This window comes from Sander lucioperca, chromosome 2 (assembly GCF_008315115.2).
Source record: "Sander lucioperca isolate FBNREF2018 chromosome 2, SLUC_FBN_1.2, whole genome shotgun sequence".
In the NCBI taxonomy this organism is placed as follows: Eukaryota; Metazoa; Chordata; class Actinopteri; order Perciformes; family Percidae; genus Sander; species Sander lucioperca.
The window spans coordinates 40,122,993-40,141,987 of NC_050174.1; the positions used below are offsets into that span (position 1 = coordinate 40,122,993).

Consider the following 18,995-nt stretch of genomic DNA (forward strand, 5'->3'; position numbering starts at 1 on the left):
GTAAAGACACACCCACTCACAGACCTCATGAATCTGTGCTATTTGCTTTGAGGAGTCAAGTTATCAAGAATAGCAGAATCCATTGACAACTCTGTGACAACAATAGAAACAAAGACAATTTGGCACATTGTCAAACAACATCCGTTTCCTTCCACAAGTGTACTGTTCTTTTTTCATTTGCTATTCTATTTCTTTACTTGCATGAACACTTTCTTTGCATGATCTGCTCTTTTTTTATTAATGTCCAAGGCTTAATTTATCTTTCTTTCTTCTTTTTCTCTGCATCATGTTCCACTGCTTCTTGCATGGCACTTTCTTTTTCTTGAATCCAGGCGATCAAACAGTCAGGGTGGAGTAAAAATAATCCCTGTTGACTCAGGAATGGGTGTGGAGGATTGGGAGAATAAATATAAAGTGCCTGACTCAGGTGTCTTGGATGATTACTTGGACGCTGAGCAGAAAATGTGGGAGGATGAAGATAAAAGCATCATCTACCGGATCAGTGACAACCCTTGTGAGTCCAAAGGTAGCAGGTTCTATCAGACAGTAGAATGTGATGCCCTATCCCCTGAAGATACGGAGGAGGCGAATGACAGGCCTTACAGACAGAGGAATGGCTTTTGTAGTGGAGAAGTGCGGTTAGTTTATAAGGAAGCCGGCAGCTTTGAGGATGAATCATCCCCTCCTGAGATTGATATAATTCCCTCTGTCAAACAGCTACAACAGCATACAGACAGAAAAGGTCTGCTTTACAAGACCAGACTGTGGGCCAAAACTGCCTTAGAGGACACACTTGAGAACTATGCGGCTTTTCGTGAGGACGAGGCTGCTCGGGATGAGGCTGCAAGGATCAGGGAGAGGGTTGAATATGGCTCTATTGGTTCGGATGAGATGCAGTATTCCTTTGGATCTGAGGAGGAACTAGATGACCTGACATTCACTGAGGGGGATGCTAGTTATGAATATGAAAATTACTACTACCCTAGCAAATATATGTCACCTTTTGGAGGACAAGGCTGTTCAAGCAAAGGGAGAATAGGTCGTGGACAAGATCCAATGTTGTCTCCTGAAGAGGAGCAAAGTGATGAATATGTAGATGCAATGGATGAACTTCATAGCTTAGTTCACTCAGTGTCTGAATACCTGGCCGTAAAAGAGGAGGAAATCAACAACTATGAATCAATGCCTAAACCAATTAGAAGAAAACTCCCAGCACTGCCAACAGATGCTGAAATTGTGCAATCTGGGGACAGTAATAGCATTGAAGCCAAACCTGAAGTTAAAGAGGACAGTGGTGTTGAACAGGGCATAGCTGGAGTAAAAAATGCCATGAGTTCATTATTCAGTACAATCACAGGATCAAAGTCTACAACTGAGGTAGAGGCCTCTGCCACAACTTCATCCCCCCAACCACCACAGGCAGACTCTGGTATTTTAAAACTGCTCTCTTTAATCCCTAAAGCTAGTACTGAAGCCACAGATACCTCTGGTACCACTGCAACAGATCCACCTACCTCCCAAGCATCACCCCCACCTGTGTCTGGTATTTCAAAGCTGCTTTCATTTATCCCCAAAAGTGGTGGTACTTCCCCTCCAGTAGCCATAGTTCCTCCTGCCCCTCAGGAGCCCACAACAGAAAAAAAGTTCTCCCTTCAGTCTCTTTTGCCATTTCAATCCTCTGAATCCAGTCAGCAAGCTGACATTGGTCAGGGGCCAACACACATTGGCACAGAGGCACAAGGCAGTGCAACCACTGCTATTCAATCTACATCTGGGTTTGAATCCATGTTGGGAAGGCTTAGTCCTTTGAGACTTTTTTCCAGTTCACCATCATCTAGAGAGCCATCACCTCAGCCATCAGAGCAAATAAGTGCATCTGCTACAAGCAATGAATCCCAACAAGGGTCTGTAAATAGATCCACAAGTCCTAATAGGGAGGGCTCGCAAACAGAGCGACAGTTATCAGGTGAGACGAGACCAGGTTCGGGAAGTGGATCAGTTGATCTTTTGCCAGATACAGGAAGTGGATCAATTGAGCTTTTGCAAGAAACCGGAAGTGGATCAGTAGAGCTTCTTCCAGAGACAGAGTCATCAGGTGAGCTACCTGATATTCAGCAAAGAAGAACTTATGCAATATCTGAACCAAAACCTGAAAGCAGTTCAGAGGAAACAGGATTCTTCAGTCCTTTTAAAAATTCTCTCTCTACCCTCATATCAACAGTTCCTCCTGAGAATTCCTCACAGACTGACATAAAGCCTGCAGAGGAGTCATTTTTAGGCGGCAAACTCAAAATTCCATTTCTCTCTTCTGAAAATAGTTCCACAACAACCCCACCAAAAACAGAAGGAGGCATGCTATCTGGGATTCTTAAGTTTGCGTCTGGTGAAGATGCCAATGCCCCGCCAAAATGTCCATCCCCTAGCCCTGCAAGGACTCCCTCTCCAAGTCGGGCTGCACTTTTTGAAAGTGTACCAAAAGGAAACACAGAAACTGGGTGGTTTTCAAACCTGTTTAAGGTAGCCCCAAGTGAACCTGCTAAGGAACCTGCAAAACCACAAATGACTCCCACCGTGATGCAAACCAAAGCTAGTGGTCAAACTGAGCCACATACTGAACAAATGGTTCCTAAAACAAAGGAAAGCACTGTCTGCAGAATAGAACTATTGTCTCATGAGCAAACATTGTCTGAAAATGTTCCCCAATTCAAGACAGATGTCCAGCCTGAAGCAGATGTCACATCTAAAGATCAAGTTCTGCCAAAGCCTGTGGAACATGCCAGATCACAACCACAAGCCTCACAGTCTCAAGGAATTATTTCTGGATTGTTGAAACTTGGATCAACAGAAGACATGTCGTCTGACAAGAAAGCCCAGGGAGGGGATAGTCAGCCTCAACAAGGTGGGCTATTTTCAGGCCTATTTTCATCACCTTCCCAGTCACCCCAAACACAGAATTCTTCCACACAACAGTCAGGAGGACTGTTGTCTGGATTTTTAAAATTTGCCTCTGATAATGTTTCTGCTCCTACAAATCAGTCACTGTCAACATTGCCAGGAGGCCAATCTGGCCAAATTCCAACTAAAACGCAAGGACAACCTGCTGCTGCACAGCAACCAACTGGAGGACTCTTATCTGGGCTCTTGAAAAAAGCTACAGATACAGTGACTGGGTCTCAACCAACTCAGTCCGAGTCACAAGCAGATGCAGCTGACCATACAGCCAAAACAGAAGTACCTGAAGAAAACGTGAGTCAAAGGACTATTCCTTTTATTCAGTCAGCAGGGAATTTGTCGGGATTGATTACATTGGGTTCAACAGAAGTACATCCCCCTGACCAGCAAGTAAGACAGCCTTTAGTCTCAGATCAACAACCAAACCAACAGCAACAGTCTAACCAAACAACAGAAAAACTACCTCCAAAAGCAACAGCAACAATGCCTCAACCTAGTGGATTGTTTGGGAGTTTGTTGAAACTTACAGAAACTGCTTCACAGCCACCTAAAGGGCCTTTGTCTACACAATCTACACAACCAAATCAGCAATCAGGTAACATGTTGTCAGGACTTTTTAACAAGATCGTGGAACCTAATCCTACTCCATCTCAGATACAATCAGAGTCTGGTGCTCAAGAGACTAACCAAAAACCAGTGCAGCAAGCATCTGCTCAACAAGGAGGCTTCTTCTCTGGTCTTTTTGGAATTGGGGGCCAAGACTCTGCTCCTGCAAACCCTAGCCAGATCTCACAAAACCAGCAACAAAGTGGCAATTCTGGGCACCAACCTAATCACCAACCGGGCAATAGACAAAACCTACAACCGCAAAACCAAGTCCCTCCACAACAGCCCACCAGTAGTCCCGGAGGGATGTTTACTGGATTATTAAACAAAATTGCAGATGCAGGCACCCCACAGTCTACAGTGGGGAGTCAACCAGAGCAGCAACAGGCACAAAGAGCAGGCCCTAAGATGACCCAGCAACCACCTAATCAACAGGTAGGCTTCTTCTCTGGGCTATTATCAGCAGGTCCTACTCCTCCAGCACAGCAGCAGCCACCTGTTAGTCATGCCAACCAGCAGCAACCCCAACAAGGTAACAGACAGCCTCTGCGGAGGCAAAATCAGATACGTCCACAACCGGCTGCCTCTGCCCCAGAGCCACAGCAGGGTGGACTATTGTCAGGGCTTTTTAATAAGTTAGCATCTACAGATAATGCACCACAACAGCCCACACCACAGACTGTGTCTCAACAGGGAAATAAATTAAACATTGTTGGACCTGCTCAATCTTCAGGTCAACAATCGTCTCAAGCCAATCAGCAAGGTGGATTCTTGTCTGGTCTGTTTGGTCAGACATCACCTCAACTGCAGCAACAGCCTGGCAAAAGTGCAAGTCCTCAACATACAGCAACTCAACAGCCTAGTCAAAGTGGAGGCTTGCTTTCAGGAATTCTGAAACTTGCATCTGGTGAGAATGTACCACAGGAACAACAGTCACCTCAACCTGCTCAGGCAGGTCAACCATCTGTTAAATCAGGGCAAAACCCAGCCCAGTCTGAATCAGGAGGATTATTCTCTGGCCTGATGAACAAAATTGCAGGTACTGTGGAACAGTCATCATCACCAGTGATCAATGATCAGGTGAACCCTCAAACAACACAGCAACAACATCAGCCACGTGCAGGACAGGGGCGACCACAAATTCAGAGAACCAAACCAGTAGAAATGCATTTGTCTCAAGATGTGGCCACAGATAAGGATTTAAAAGGTCCAGCTCAAAAAGGTTTCCTTGCAGGCCTTTTTAGTGTCACAGAGGAGCCATTGTCAAAGACACAGCAGCCATCAACCCCTCAGCTTGGGAAGAAGGAACCAAAAACCAGCACAAGTAGCACATCTCCTGGTTTGTTATCCAGCATTTTCAAAACAGGCCCCAGTGACAGTAGCACTTCTGCTCTTGAAAAGGAAACTGAAGAAGGCCTTCCTGATCATTTACTACCAAAGAGTAAGGAGGAAATCCCTTTAAGTACAGCAACACTCACAACTGCTGTTGTTACAGCTACTCAAGTTGTTGATCTCTGTAATGAACCTCTGCAATATCAGGTTTGGCAAGATCCTACAATTTCCCCAACACAATCTTATCTTGAGGAAATTCAACGTCTCTTGTATGGGACAGCCCATGAGTATGGTTATAAGGATCTTTTATTCAACTTTACAGAGCATGGTGTTATACCACCAGAGCTCTATGAGCATCAGTGTCTCATAGAAGCTCTTCTGTGGCAGCAACTCAATGATTATGCCCTTGCTGAAGCCCTTGCCACTCAAGTTCAGGAATGCTCCCAAACATGCCAAGGAAATATACCATCAACTGCTAGAGCACCTCAATTGGAGAATCATATTAGGTTAAATCCTAGAGAAATGGACATCAGTGACTTCAATGTACCCTCACATCCCTGGAGGGATGCTGGTGTCCAGCTTTTTGAGAGCAGAAATTGTTTTCTTGAGCCAGATGAAGATATTGTTTTGTTTGACATGAGTTGCAGAGACAAGAAACCCTGGAGTAGCTGTGATAATTTGAATGATCTTGATTGGAAAAGAAAACCATGGATTGTTGAAAGTAGTGCTCTGAATCTGTCCATGGAAAAAACAAAAACACGGTTAAATAGATGTCATTCGCTTGCAGAATGCAGTGTACAGGAATTCAGCAAAGTAGTGGAAAAAAGTGGTGTTAGTAGTGGCATGAAAGATGAAGACTTTGGCTTGAAATCAGCTACCAAGTTTTTAAAACAACTTGCCAAAAAAAAGGGTCCAATGGATTTAACACGTGGTGCTATGGATTTAAGCAGGTCTGCAGGAACTACAGGGGATGCAGATGATGAAATGCTCTTTGAGGATTCTGAGTGGTATCAACAATGGCTTTCACTATTGGAGCAAGGGTTGTGGTGGCCAGCTGAGGCTGGGGACTGTGGATATTATGTTTATACAGATGAGGAATACATTTATTCCCTCTTAACTGACAGAGCTGGTGGACACCTCTATGCCTGTGCTGATCCAGAGGATTTACGAGCTCTTGGAAATATCACTGAAAATTGTGCTAACATTGTGAAACAAAAAGAAAACGACAAAGTAACTCTTTGTGGTTTTAAAATCCCCCTTGCCGCTGAAAATAATGATGCCAAAGATAATGGTTTCTCGATTCCAGGCAAGCAACATAATGAATTAGTGCTTTTAGATGCACCCATGGATCTAACTTACGCCCTAAGAAAAGGTGAAAAAATAATGAACATGAATTTGGAAAGTTTCTCTCAAATGTTTCAAGAATCTATAACTTCTCAAGCAGATCAGCCTGTAGACTTTAGTGTGTACAAGCTTAAAAAGATTAAGGTGGAATCGGTACAAAATGGCAATAGCTGTCAAGAGGAGCCAATGGAGGCAGCTGATCTAACTTTTAAGTCACTGAAAGGGGGACATGGAGGGCCATACTGGAAAAATCAGGGGATAAAAGATGTGCTTACACTGTCACCTGCATCTTCTTCAAGGTGCTTTTCTACACAAATCTCTCCAAACAGACGTTACCCAATTCCTGAAATCAGGATTGCACAAGTTGGTGATACACCTGCAGATCAACTAAACAAGTCAAGCTCTATATTTTCAGCTAACGGAGGAATCACTCGAATGTCTCCCAACACTGATTCAAGTAAAGCTGATTTACTGCCATCCTCAACACCTGCTACATCACCATCAGTGTCTAGCAAGGTTTCAAAGACTTCAACAATTTCCAAACATCTTCCTGAGACCCCATCAGCTTCAAAAATACCAGGAAGTGTACAGTTGGGAAGGAAACTGCCTACACCACCAACTGTTACTAAATCCTCTTCAGCTCTTTCAGCACAGGTAACTTCTGTTAGAAGTTTAACCACTACATCTAGTACAACTGTGGCTGTGCCTTCAATTTCCCCACAGAGACCCCAGCTTGCAAGGCAACCATCTCAGGCAGACAAACCCAGAGTATTATCACAAGCAAATAAGTCTACAGTCACAGGGACGTGTGACATTAGCAAAGTAAGCAGTAGTTTAGCAGTGGACCAAACATCCTCCCTGTCCTCAAAGCAGCCACAAGATTCATCTCAGAAATGTACACCTCAGTTACATATACTGAATGACAGCTCAATTAATGAAGCCCACCTTTACAAAAGAAATAATAACTGTGGCACTCCTACTGAACCTCAAATAGCCAATAAAGTCCTAGATTTCTCTGCCACGATTAATAAAAACAAAAATATCAAAACAAAAGATGTAACAGATGCCAAGCTAGAATCTACACAAAAAGATGACGTTGTTGACTTTACAAAGTACAAGTTGAAAAGATTTAAAGAAAAAAATCAGATAGATACTAATGCAAGTGTGTACTTGACTGACAAGACCATTGCTGTAGATCTTACTAAACAGATTGAGGAAGAAGAAATTGAAGGGCCTGATTTAGAATATCCCACTCTGGGCACATTACAGCAAAGTCCAAGTGTTTCAATTCTGAGAACAGTTTCTCAGACCAACTATATGCCAGTTGATCAACAAAGCAAATTGGAGAGAAGATTGTCCAGTCCAAAGGTTAGAGTTGGCCATACCTTTTTTACAATGCCTATCCAAAGGCCACTAGCCTCCCACAGTACCTCTATAAGTGGGACAAACCGAACTTATGTTACAGCCTCTGGCAACGTTGCATTAGACAATTCATCCAAACCTTCATTTACATCGTCTGATGAATTACCAAAGAGTTCTGACACTAAGGTAAAGTTATTAACAACAAGTAGCTCTTCAATTACTCATATTTCCAGTAAAGTATCTAGCTTTGATGGAGGTCTCAAAAACCCTGAAAAAATTGGATCACTGCAACCTGTATGTACCACACCATTGGCAAGCCCGGTTATGACAAAACAAGTGGACCGTCAGGTTCAGCAACTAAATTCTTCATTCAATGTGCATCTAAAGATGCAGCAAAGCCCACCAATAGTTACAACTAGTTTTAGACAGGAGATTCCTGTTGATACTAAGAAAGCAATTTTAACACCTCCCTCTTGTCAGTCTAGTGGAAAGGCTCAGCAATATCAAGAGACCACAGCACCAGCAAACTCAGTTACAGCTACATTAGATATGTCTGCCAAGACAACAACCCAGCAGGTTGCGCAAACTGTTGTGGATCCTGTCTATGAGGCACTGTCGTTGACAAAGAGAAAAACTTTAATTTCTGAGGAGACAGAAACAAGTTCTAGTCATCATGAATCCATTGACTTGTCACATAGAGGGGAATCAACAGAGCTTCAGGGACAAAGAACAGAGGGTATTCATTCACTACCTGTTGAGGAATATCATTCTCATACTATTAAAGGCAATCAGGTACAATTCTCTGTTAGAAAACAGGAGATTCCCTCTGGTAGTAAGAGAACATTGTTACCAAGACAGCGGCCTCTTTTAGGTCAGTCTTCTGATTCCCTTGAAATGTGTAAACCAGCTCAACAAGCCACAGCGCCAGCCAACACAGTTAAGGCCACACTAGACATGACTTCTAAATCTTCTGTCAAATTGAAGGTGATTCAGGAAGTAAGAACAGATGACATTCTTACTGAAGCTATACCACTAACAAGAGGCAAGCCAAGTGCCCGTGAACTTGCACGAAAAGATTCCGTTGGTGTACCACTAGTTGTAGATATCCCTTCTGAAGAACCTCTTGGTGAAGTTAAGATCAGCTCCCCTGCAAGTGCACAGCAGGAGTTTGAGAATAAGACTCAATGCCACTCAGATTCTATTCTATATCAACAACAGTATTGGCAGAGCAAACTTGGTGTCTTTGAACAGTCAAATCACTCAACATTACAGTCGTCAGCCACTGTTCAAACACATCAGACATCCACTTCAACAAAACCAAGACAGCAGTCTCTTTTAGGTCAGTCTTCTGATTCCCTTGAAATGTGTAAACCAGCTCAACAAGCCACAGCGCCAGCCAACACAGTTAAGGCTACACTAGACATGACTTCTAAATCTTCTGTCAAATTGAAGGTGATTCCGGAAGTAAGAACAGATGACATTCTTCATGAAGCTATACCACTAACTAGAGGCAAGCCAAGTGCCCGTGAACTTGCACGAAAAGATTCCGTTGGTGTACCACTAGTTGTAGATATCCCTTCTGAAGAACCTCTTGGTGAAGTTAAGATCAGCTCCTCTGCAAGTGCACAGCAGGAGTTTGAGAATAAGACTCAGTGCCACTCAGATTGTATTCTATATCAACAACAGTATTGGCAAAGCAAACCTGGTGTATTTGAACAGTCAAATCACTCAACTTTAAAGTCGTCAGCCACTGTTCAAACACATCAGACATCCACTTCAACAAAACCTGTCTCAGCTGCAGCACTGGATATGTCGCCCAAGCCATCCCAAGCCACACTGGAAACAACAATGCCAGAATATGAGTCTACTCAAAGTGAAGCAATTTCGCTTGTTAATAAGCCAAGTGCAAGAGAAGTTGCCAGAAATGATTCAGTTGGTATTTCCCTGGTAGTTGAATCCACCCCACGGGAATCAACATGCCCGAAGCAACCTCAAACCCTGGATGGGAACATTGTCCCTGTTCTGCATCAACCACGTTCGAGCTGTATGACAGTGCAGTGCTCCAGTGTAAGTGAGACCAATGGTGTGTCACAGTCCATTATCCAACCTTATCCACGCTCTACAGCTCCAGCAAACTCTGTTAAAGGCACATTAAATATGTCAACAAAGGCATGTATATCAGACATAGTGCTAAACTATTCAGACCCAGTATCATTGGTAAGGAGAAGGCCATCAAGCTTAGCATATTCTCAAAGAGATTCTGTTGGTGTTCCACTAATTGTGGAAACACAACCCTTCCAAGAGCAACCTAAAAGACAAAAAACGTGGGTAGGATCACAAGAACAGATGCAACAAGGATTTGTGCACAGTATATGTCGAGAAATAGATCAAAGAGCATCAGCACCTGCCAACTCCATCAAAAGCTTCCTAGATATGTCTTCGAAATCACAGCAGAAACAATCTGAAACAGCTCCTGATACTTGCTCAACTGGAACTGTGCCATTTGTGAGAAACACAGCAACTATAACAAGGGATGGTTCTGTTGGTGTACCACTCATAGTGGAGCAGTCTGAACATCAACAAGTGATTCATGCCTTGAGTGGAGTCAACACCACTGAGACACTGCAAAGCCAGATATATACCTACCACAGTAATGAGGTCTTTTCTGATTCAATGAACACCAACAAGGAAACACACCAACAAAATAAGCCTGTGAACTTCTCTGCAAAAGATAGCGTAAATACAACTAACATTTCAAGTAATCACACTGAACCAGAGGATGGACAGCCCATGAATTTCACTAATAGTAAAGCAAAGAAAGAAATGTTTGAAAGAAGGCAGACTGGAAGGCAATTGAAAAAGAAAACAATACTGGGTATTGTTGACCTAACTGTGGATCCTCAAACCACAATTATTGGTCTTCAAGATGCGAAGGATCTTTCTTTTCCTTATGCGTCTTCTCTCTCTCAGAGTAGTCTTTACGATGAGCAGCAATACAAACCTCCACCCACTTCTAAGGAGGTCAGAGAAGATACATCAATTTGTCAAACTCAGAAGTCAATACAACATATGGAATATTCCACTGATAAACATGCCACCACCCAACCTGAAATACATTGCAGAAGGCAGTCAGGAATAGGATTAAACTCTGCCCCAATGAATACTTCAGTTTCCTCTTTGATGCCTATTCAAAGGAAGATGCAGCCTCCTCAGAATGTAGCTCCCCAGGCTATGCAAGACTATGCATCTGCTACAATCTCACTAAACAGTCCATATCAACAAGATAAATCCAAGAAGACTGATCAATTACCTTCAAACATATCTCAGCTGCAAACACAACACCCACTCCCACAACAGCAATACCAGCAACCTGGTGTGGAAATTGGTTGGACTTCATCCATTGCTAGATCTCTGCCAAAAGCTCCAAAGTTGCAAAGACAAGATACTGTTCAGCATGACATGACCTTTAGGCCCAAAATTCTTATCAAGCAGCCAACTGTGGACAGCTATGGGAGCATAGAGGAAAGCCCATCATATAGTGGAACAATGACAAATAATGGACAGGCATTGCCTCCTTTGTCCACCCCGCAATTGTACTGTACATCCCAAACTGTTCCTACCCCACAGCGTTTGCCTGCTTCAATTATTCAGAAAGCAAATGATAGACACAGACCTGATCCTTCTTTACAGTCTTTTGATGTACAGCCAGTGCAGAGCAGTGCAACTACAGATTATTATGCAAAAGAACCTCTTCAACTCTCAAAACAACCTGATCCAAGCCAATGCCATATCACTGTTCTGCAATATCAGACACCAACTGTACTCACAGGTACTGGGGCTCCAATTCAACATGTATCAGAGGTTAGTGCGCTTATATCCCCACCCCCCACAAAACATGGCCCAATGCCTGTAAAACAAGTAAAGAGTAGTCATCTAAACCAGGGTTTTGGAGCTGAAATGCAAGGACCAGAGGTATCTCCAACACCAGCAGAATCCACCTCTCTTAGGGGTTTGATTTCATTTTATAGTGGTTTAGGTTCACAACCCTCTGTCAGTACAAAACCAATTTCTGTTATGCCCCACCACACTCATATTGTGTCTATGCCTATGGATTACAGAATGCAAGTTACTCCAACACAGACTCCTGCTCTCAGCCATGTTGCAGTTACTTCTGATAAGAAAACTGCATCTGAATTGAGTGCACTTCCCCCAGAAACCTCTGTTGTTAAAATACCAGAAACAGTTAATTTAAGCCCACAAATGCCTGTTGTATCAAGTTCTCTGCCTTGTACACAAGTAAGTGTTAACCAAAATGAAGATTACAATGTGTCAAACAGGAAAAGCCTTCTTGAATCTCCAACAACGCAAACAAAATCCTTCGCTGAATCTAGCCAACTGACAATTGGAGGTGAATTACCTGCTTCCTTACCATCTGAATTATCCAACAATCAATCTGCAACCCTGCAGACAAAGTTGGATCCACCCCCCTCACTAATTATTGGATCACAATACAAAGGAAAAGGTTTAATGTTAAGTGGTGTGAGCCCTCAAACATCCACAATGATATCACCTGTGGCCTCTTCCTCCAACGAGCCACCAATGCGTGGTTTTAAGTCTATTTCTCAAGACTGTCAGCAACCACAGGCAACACTAAATGCAAGCCCAGTAAGAGAAACACCAGGGAAAGAATTACCCCCTCGTGAATCTTCACCAGAAAAACCTCCAGATACCATGACATCCAAAAGAATTTTAAGTAAAGGCAGTTCAGTAGAACTTTCAGAAACATTGTCAAAGGTTACATCTAACGCGAATAGCGAAGGGATAATCACAGATAACATAGCTTTATCTGAATCAGGCATGTCACAGCAGCAAAGTTCAGAAGAAATCAAACAAACTATATCCTCAGAATCTGACAATGTCAACACTGGATATAGTGGGGTCTCTACTGTATCTAACATTTCACAGGAGAAAATCAGCCATCCAAGGTCAATCTACATTGGCATTAATTACTCAAAAGTACCTCCTGTTGATACAGAAATTGACCCAGGTGAGCCAAAGCCTTATGTTAGACTACCCCATATTTTTGTCTCAGCAGCAAGTTCACCAGAAGACGAAACAATTGAACAGGAGCTCAATGAATGTAGCAAGCCTCAACTGCCAGAAGTGAGTGCTTCTGAAGACAACACTCTCATTGCAGTAACATTACCAGCCTGTAAGGATTCTTTACCTGCTGATATTGTTTCACAGTCTGATATACCTGAGGATACACTGACTAGAGCAGATTGTACCCGTGCAGATGAACATGACTCACAGCACATCCTGACCAAGAAAAGCTCAACCATAGAAGCTACCATCTCAGAAGCTGAAGTAAAAGCAGAGACCACTGAGGCTTTTGAGTCGCCACTTGAGTCTTCCAAGGATGTAAAATCAACAGCTCCAGACATAACACCACTTGAAGTAGTTAAACCTCTCGAAAACACAATATTAGTGCCAGCACCACCAGAAGGCACTGGAACTCTTGAAGAGTTAGCACAGAGGGACAAAAGTACAACACCTGATGTTGTATTGCCTAAAGAAGTTCAGTCTCTTGATAACTTGTCACTAAAAGAAGTACCTTCTGCCTCAGATGCAAAATCACCTGAAGGTGTTCAACAGCTTCATGACAAAACGGAAAGGGACATCACCTTATCTAACCCTAAGCCCATTCCTGTCAAACCTTGCACAGAAGAAATGACCTCCAAGGAGGATAGTTTAGCTGCCAAGGTTGATCAGCCTGAGGAAGAACAACCTAATGAACAACCAGGAAAAGGCTTATTTTCTATGTTTAGTGGCTCGACTGCAACCCCTCAGCAGATGTCCTCCCAAACTGGATTATCAATACTTGGTGGCATTCTTCCTGGGTCATCTACCAAAGACACTCCTGGCACAGGGTTGCTCTCAATGTTGGGTGGGTCAAATGCCCCATCTTCACCTGGATCCAAAGACCCACCACTACTTTCAACCCCACAAGACACCCAGGGAAAAGGCTTATTCTCTATGTTTAGTGGATCCAGTAGTCAGCCACCAACTGGCCCAAGAGGTCCAACTGGTGGAAGTGTGCGACCCAGATGTCCTCCCCCCAAAGAACCTCCAAGCAAAGGCTTGTTTTCCATGTTTGGTGCATCTGCACCTCAGCAACCACCCAGTCCCAGAGGTCATCGTGGGGATAGTGCCACACCCAGAGGACCTTCCACTGGATCTTCTATATTTGGTGGCATCCTCCCAGGTTCTACTACAAATAAAGAAACTCCTGGTGCAGGTTTGTTTTCCAAGTTTGGAGGTCTAAGTGCCCAGCCCCAAACTGGACCAAAAATACCCCCACCAGGACCAACAGTTACAACACCAGGACTCAGAGGTTCAGAGCCCTCAGGAAAAGGACTATTCTCTATGTTTGGTGGACAAAACCAGCAAGCATCAGAAGCACATCCATCAGCTTCTAAACCACTAGAATCTGAGGGTAGTTTCAAAGTTTCATCTATGTTTTCACTTGGCGAGAGTTCTGATGGTAACAAATCTAAAACTGGGTTTGGCCTATTTGGAATGTCTTTCATGGAGGAAACCAAGACAGAGCCAGAAACAAAAATGAAGGGGGAGATTGCTTCGGAACAAGTGAAACCCCCAGACACAAAAGATGTTTCAAAAGAAGCAAAGAGTCGCCTTGTTGAGGCCATGGAAAATGTACCTTCTGAGTCTCTTTCTACATCTTTAGTTAAGGTTGAACTTCAAGTAGAGCAGGCATGCCAAGATGGTCAAGATTCTACCTTGGACATTAAAAAAGATACCACTGAAAAACCCTTTCCCCTAACAGATCCACATTTGGAGGAAGACAAAATAGCCACAATGCAGCAAAACCTTTCTTATGATGAAAATGCCTCAGTTGTGGTTGACGCTTTTATTACAGACACACCAAATGTGACTGGTAATATACTAGAGAAAGAGACACTACAAGCTGTAAAACTAGTAAGTGAAGAACAGTCAGACATCCAAAATGAATGTAAAGAAATGAAAGATACAGTAGATGCTGAGAAAGAAGTTGCTAAATCAGAAACAGATACTTTTGAAATTAAGAGCACAGGTGATGAAATTGGCATAGCTGCCATCAAAAGCCCATTAGAAATAACTGAAAATATGCAAATGAAAAGTGTTGTGGATTATACTGACAAAAACACAAGATCAGATATTGTTGGAGTGGAACATGGGAAAGCAGATGTTGAAGGAGGGATAACAATTCCAGAGGTAGAAAAACAAACTGAGGAGCCACTGAAAGTTGCTGGTGAAGAGCAAATAGCAGTTGCAGATGTGGAAAAATCAATCGAGGAACCTTTGAAAGTAGACAATGAAGAACAAAGAGCAGTTGCAGATGTGGAAAAATTAACTAAGGAACCTTTGAAAGTTGTTGGGGATGAACAAGCAGCTGTTGCAGAGGTGGAAAAATCTATTAAAGAGGCAACTGTAGCCGATCCAGTGATAGCAGTTACAGAAAAACCTACTGCAGAATATGTGGTGGGTGTTGTTACAACAGAGACTGCAGTTTCAGAACCAGAAAAATCTATTGAAGAAGACTTGAAATCTATATCTGACGAGACTGCAAAGGAACCAATTGAGGCTTTAGAGCTTGCAGAAGCTAGTAAAGAACCTGCACATGGATTAGAGAAACCTGTTGAAACTAATAATTATGTTGCAATGGTCTTATCATCAGATGTGGAAAAAACTGTTGGTACCAACTTACCAGAAATGACACCTCAAGCTGTGGGGCCTTTGAAAGGTCCTTTGTTGGGACCTTCTAGTCCTCCACCACAGCAACAGCCCAGGCCAGGCATTGCCAGGCCACCTTGCCCACCAGGACAAAGAATGGGAGCACCAAGGATGGGAGGGCCACAGATGGGAGGCCCAAGAATGGCAGGACCAAGAATGGCTGGACAAAGACAGCCAGGACCACGGAAGCCCCCTGAACCAGCTCCATTTTCTGGCTTTATGTCTATGTTTTCTACCCCAAATGCCCCAAGTAAATCACCAACTGTTGGTGGATTTTTTTCAAGTTCACCTGGTTCATTTTTTGGTTCATCACCTGCTCCTAGTCAGCAACAACAACAACAACAACAACAACAACAACAACAGCAACAACAACAACAGAAAAGCTCATTTTTTGGACTTCCAAGTGGCATTGCTACAGAATCCCTTACTAGTGACCTATTTGGTATATTCAAAGGTCCTGAAACAACTAAATCTGAGGAACATCAACAGTCAGGTACAGATTCTGGAAAAGAGGATCCTTGTGCAACAATAACAATCTCTGAAAGCACTAACAAGACAGTTACAGAGAAGACACCTTTATCTGAAGATGGACTTGTAAAAAGTCCTGAGGACTCTGAGGACCCTGAAAAAGGATTAGTGGAGGAGGCAGAACGAACAGACAAAACAGAAGCAGAAGAAAGTTCTCTGACCGAATCCACCATGAAAACTGCTTTCCGTGAGAAAGAAGCAGGGGATGATGAGCATGCTGAGCATTTAGAGGAGCCAGGTTCTGCAGTGTCTGACAAAGCAGTATCTGACAAAGCAGTGTCTGACAAAGCAGTGCCTGACAAAGCTGCTCCACCCCCAGCTCCTGAAACCAAAGGAATGTTTGAAATACCCGGTCTGACTGCTCCTAAATTTGACTTTATGTCTGTAGCTGCTGAAGGCACATCATCTATTGGATCCCTTTTCACCACCACTCCATCTCCAGCCATTGGTACAAAGACTCCACATCCAAAACTGACAGATGGTGGTCTCTTTTCTGGTTTTAAAAGTCTTTCAGCTGGTATTTTCCAGGACGAAAAGCCAACTGGAAAGGAAGAACCATCTGCTTCATCTGTGTTTGGCATGAAACTTGGCTCAATGTTTGGTAACTCTGACCCTCCCAAACCTGAATACACCGCTCCGGTGGTCACAGACCAACCGCATTCTGAAAGTCCAAAACCTACTGATGAATTTTGTGAGCCAGAGTCTGAGAAACTTTCCCATGGTTCTGGAGAAATTGAAAGTGCAGATGCCAGTGATACAGAAGGACCAACAGAAACTTCAACAACAGGAAGCTGTGACACCTTAGCACAGTCGCCACAGTCTGGCATCCCCTCTCACTCAGTTTCCTTAGCAGAAGATTTGGATGAACCCCTGTTAAAGATCACCCCATGTGAAGTAGATAAGAGTGAAGTTGACACACCTGAAACCATGAATGCAAGTTTGGGCACAGAGCAACCAAAGGACCTGTTGACAAAGGAAGCCACGAAAAGGCTAGTACAATTTGTATGATAAATGGCATTGTTCATTTATCATGCTAATGTAGACAAATGTATAGGCTAGCCCATTTCCTTTTTTCATAATACCACATTTGATATCAGTAGCTCTGTATTTGCCTTTTCCCCTTTCCCATTCCTCAATTTAACTTTAAAATCAAAAGCATATTGTTAGATTTAGACATTTTTAAATTTAGTACAACAAAACACATTTCTTGTTTAAAATATACTGCATATCCAACTCACAGCCATAAATACAAACCATTAAGTGAAAATCTGACATTGTATGTTTCATCATCAAAGCCATAGGAAAGGAAATGATCGCATTTACTTCAACTGTGCTCACCATTATGTGTAAATGTACTGGAGATATTTTGTACTTTCACTACCTCAGTAATAGCTTTCCTGACAGTGATCGAAGTGCAATGACTGTAGAAGCCGATAGTCTTAATTTATTATTGTTTGACTTGTGAGGCCTGTATAATGCCTCTCCTTCCTCTGTCCGCTGCAGTTCTATGAATTATTCTCCAAGCCTTAGCCAATTTGTTTATACGAATTAAAACTCTGATAGATTTATGATGGTGTGGCAGTGCACACCATGGTGGCAGGCGGGTCATTGGAATAAAAGGAACAGTGAGAAGTAATTTGGCCAACACCCAAGACAAAGTAAATCATGCTAGTTAAAGCACAGGGGCAGTTTCCTTGTTAGCAGTCTCAATCATCCAGCAGACACACAGTACATTTTTTCTCAGTCAGTCACTTACGATTTTTATCAGGCAGGTTAAGTGTATCCCCACTGCTCTAACCTTTAAGTTTTAATCTTATTTAAAGGTTAAATAATTATGATTAATGTGCATTTATTATTCTATAGTACATACAGTAGTAGATGCTGTAAATGTACTGTAGCAGCAGTAGGCAAATTAAAATAGTTATTTATTCTGCCTTTATGCAGAACCTTCACTGTAAACTATAATAGCTGGTCTCAATATCAACATGTTGTTACCACCTTAAACTTGAAGTGTGACCACTCATCTTTCAGAATGCTGAGGTCCTCCCAGTGCTGATGGCAGCCCTCTCTTGACATGATTGTTAAAAAAAATCTGCATTAATCTTCAGTAATTCAGTCATTCACCCGGCTGTTAGTTTTCCGTGTTTTGTGTAACCTTCTTCCCTGGATATGATAATGACGAGCTTTTACTCCCAGTTTTACCCCCAGTACTTGCCTTAACAAATTAATCTAATTGTTTTGTTCCAAAATCACTGTGGCATTCAAAGTTGAAACTCCTTTTTTGAATTAAAGTTAAAAGAAGCATTTTCTTCAATAACCAGTATCTAGTCAGTATCAGTTTCCCAGTATCTATGTTTAGAAAAAAACACATTTCAAGTTGTAATTTCCTAAATACTTTGGAATAAAACCTTTTGATTCTGTAGTAGTCCTTTAACTACATGTTTACATTACCAAAACCACTACATTTTAAATATATAAATCTCATTCTCCTACAGTCCACCGGACAGCAGTCGCTTTGATTCATCAGGCAACCTCAGCCCGGCCAGCTCCCAGCTCAGCTCTGAGCCTGAGGAGCGCCGAGATCCAGAGACCCGCCACCCCCGCTCCCTGCGTCCGTTTCTCAGTAGCCAAAAGTCTACCTGGGATGAGGAAGAAGAGGAGGAGGAAGAGGTTGAGAAAGAGCTGCGTCCACTACCAGAGCCTGGTTCCAACAAAGATTTGAAGGACTCTTCGGTCATCCTGACCAAACCAATCTTGGACAAATGTGATAACAAGACTAATACTAAAATCTGGTATGTAAAAAATATACATCTATATCTAGGTTTGCATGGTTATGGGGCACCAAATGTAAAAATTCAGATACAATTTTATAGCTGATATATTTTGATTATTTAGCTCACTTTCCTCACATTTAGATCATTTTTCTCACATTTGAGACAAAAATTTGTGTAAAACAACATGTTATATTTAATTGTCTACAATATATTTATAAAAATTAAAAAAAAAAATTTGAATCTTAATATTGAATCTAAATCTAAAATATAAATATTAATGTTAAATCTTAATGTTAAATCTAC

General features: G+C 42.4%; 1 protein-coding gene across 12 annotated transcripts in view; it reads left to right on the plus strand.

Annotated features, from left to right (window-relative positions):
- Positions 1-18,995, plus strand: part of LOC116053998 (protein unc-13 homolog B-like) — a 169,719-nt gene that overhangs the window by 50,200 nt on the left and 100,524 nt on the right. For 11 of the 12 annotated variants that reach the window (XM_035997398.1, XM_035997402.1, XM_035997410.1 and 8 more), the window contains 3 exons: positions 333-11,662; positions 12,005-16,907; positions 18,414-18,710. In XM_035997398.1, coding sequence (XP_035853291.1) covers positions 333-11,662; positions 12,005-16,907; positions 18,414-18,710 — 16,530 coding nt within the window. The remainder of the gene's footprint in view (positions 1-332; positions 11,663-12,004; positions 16,908-18,413; positions 18,711-18,995) is intronic. The other variant, XM_035997430.1, reaches the window with a different exon arrangement.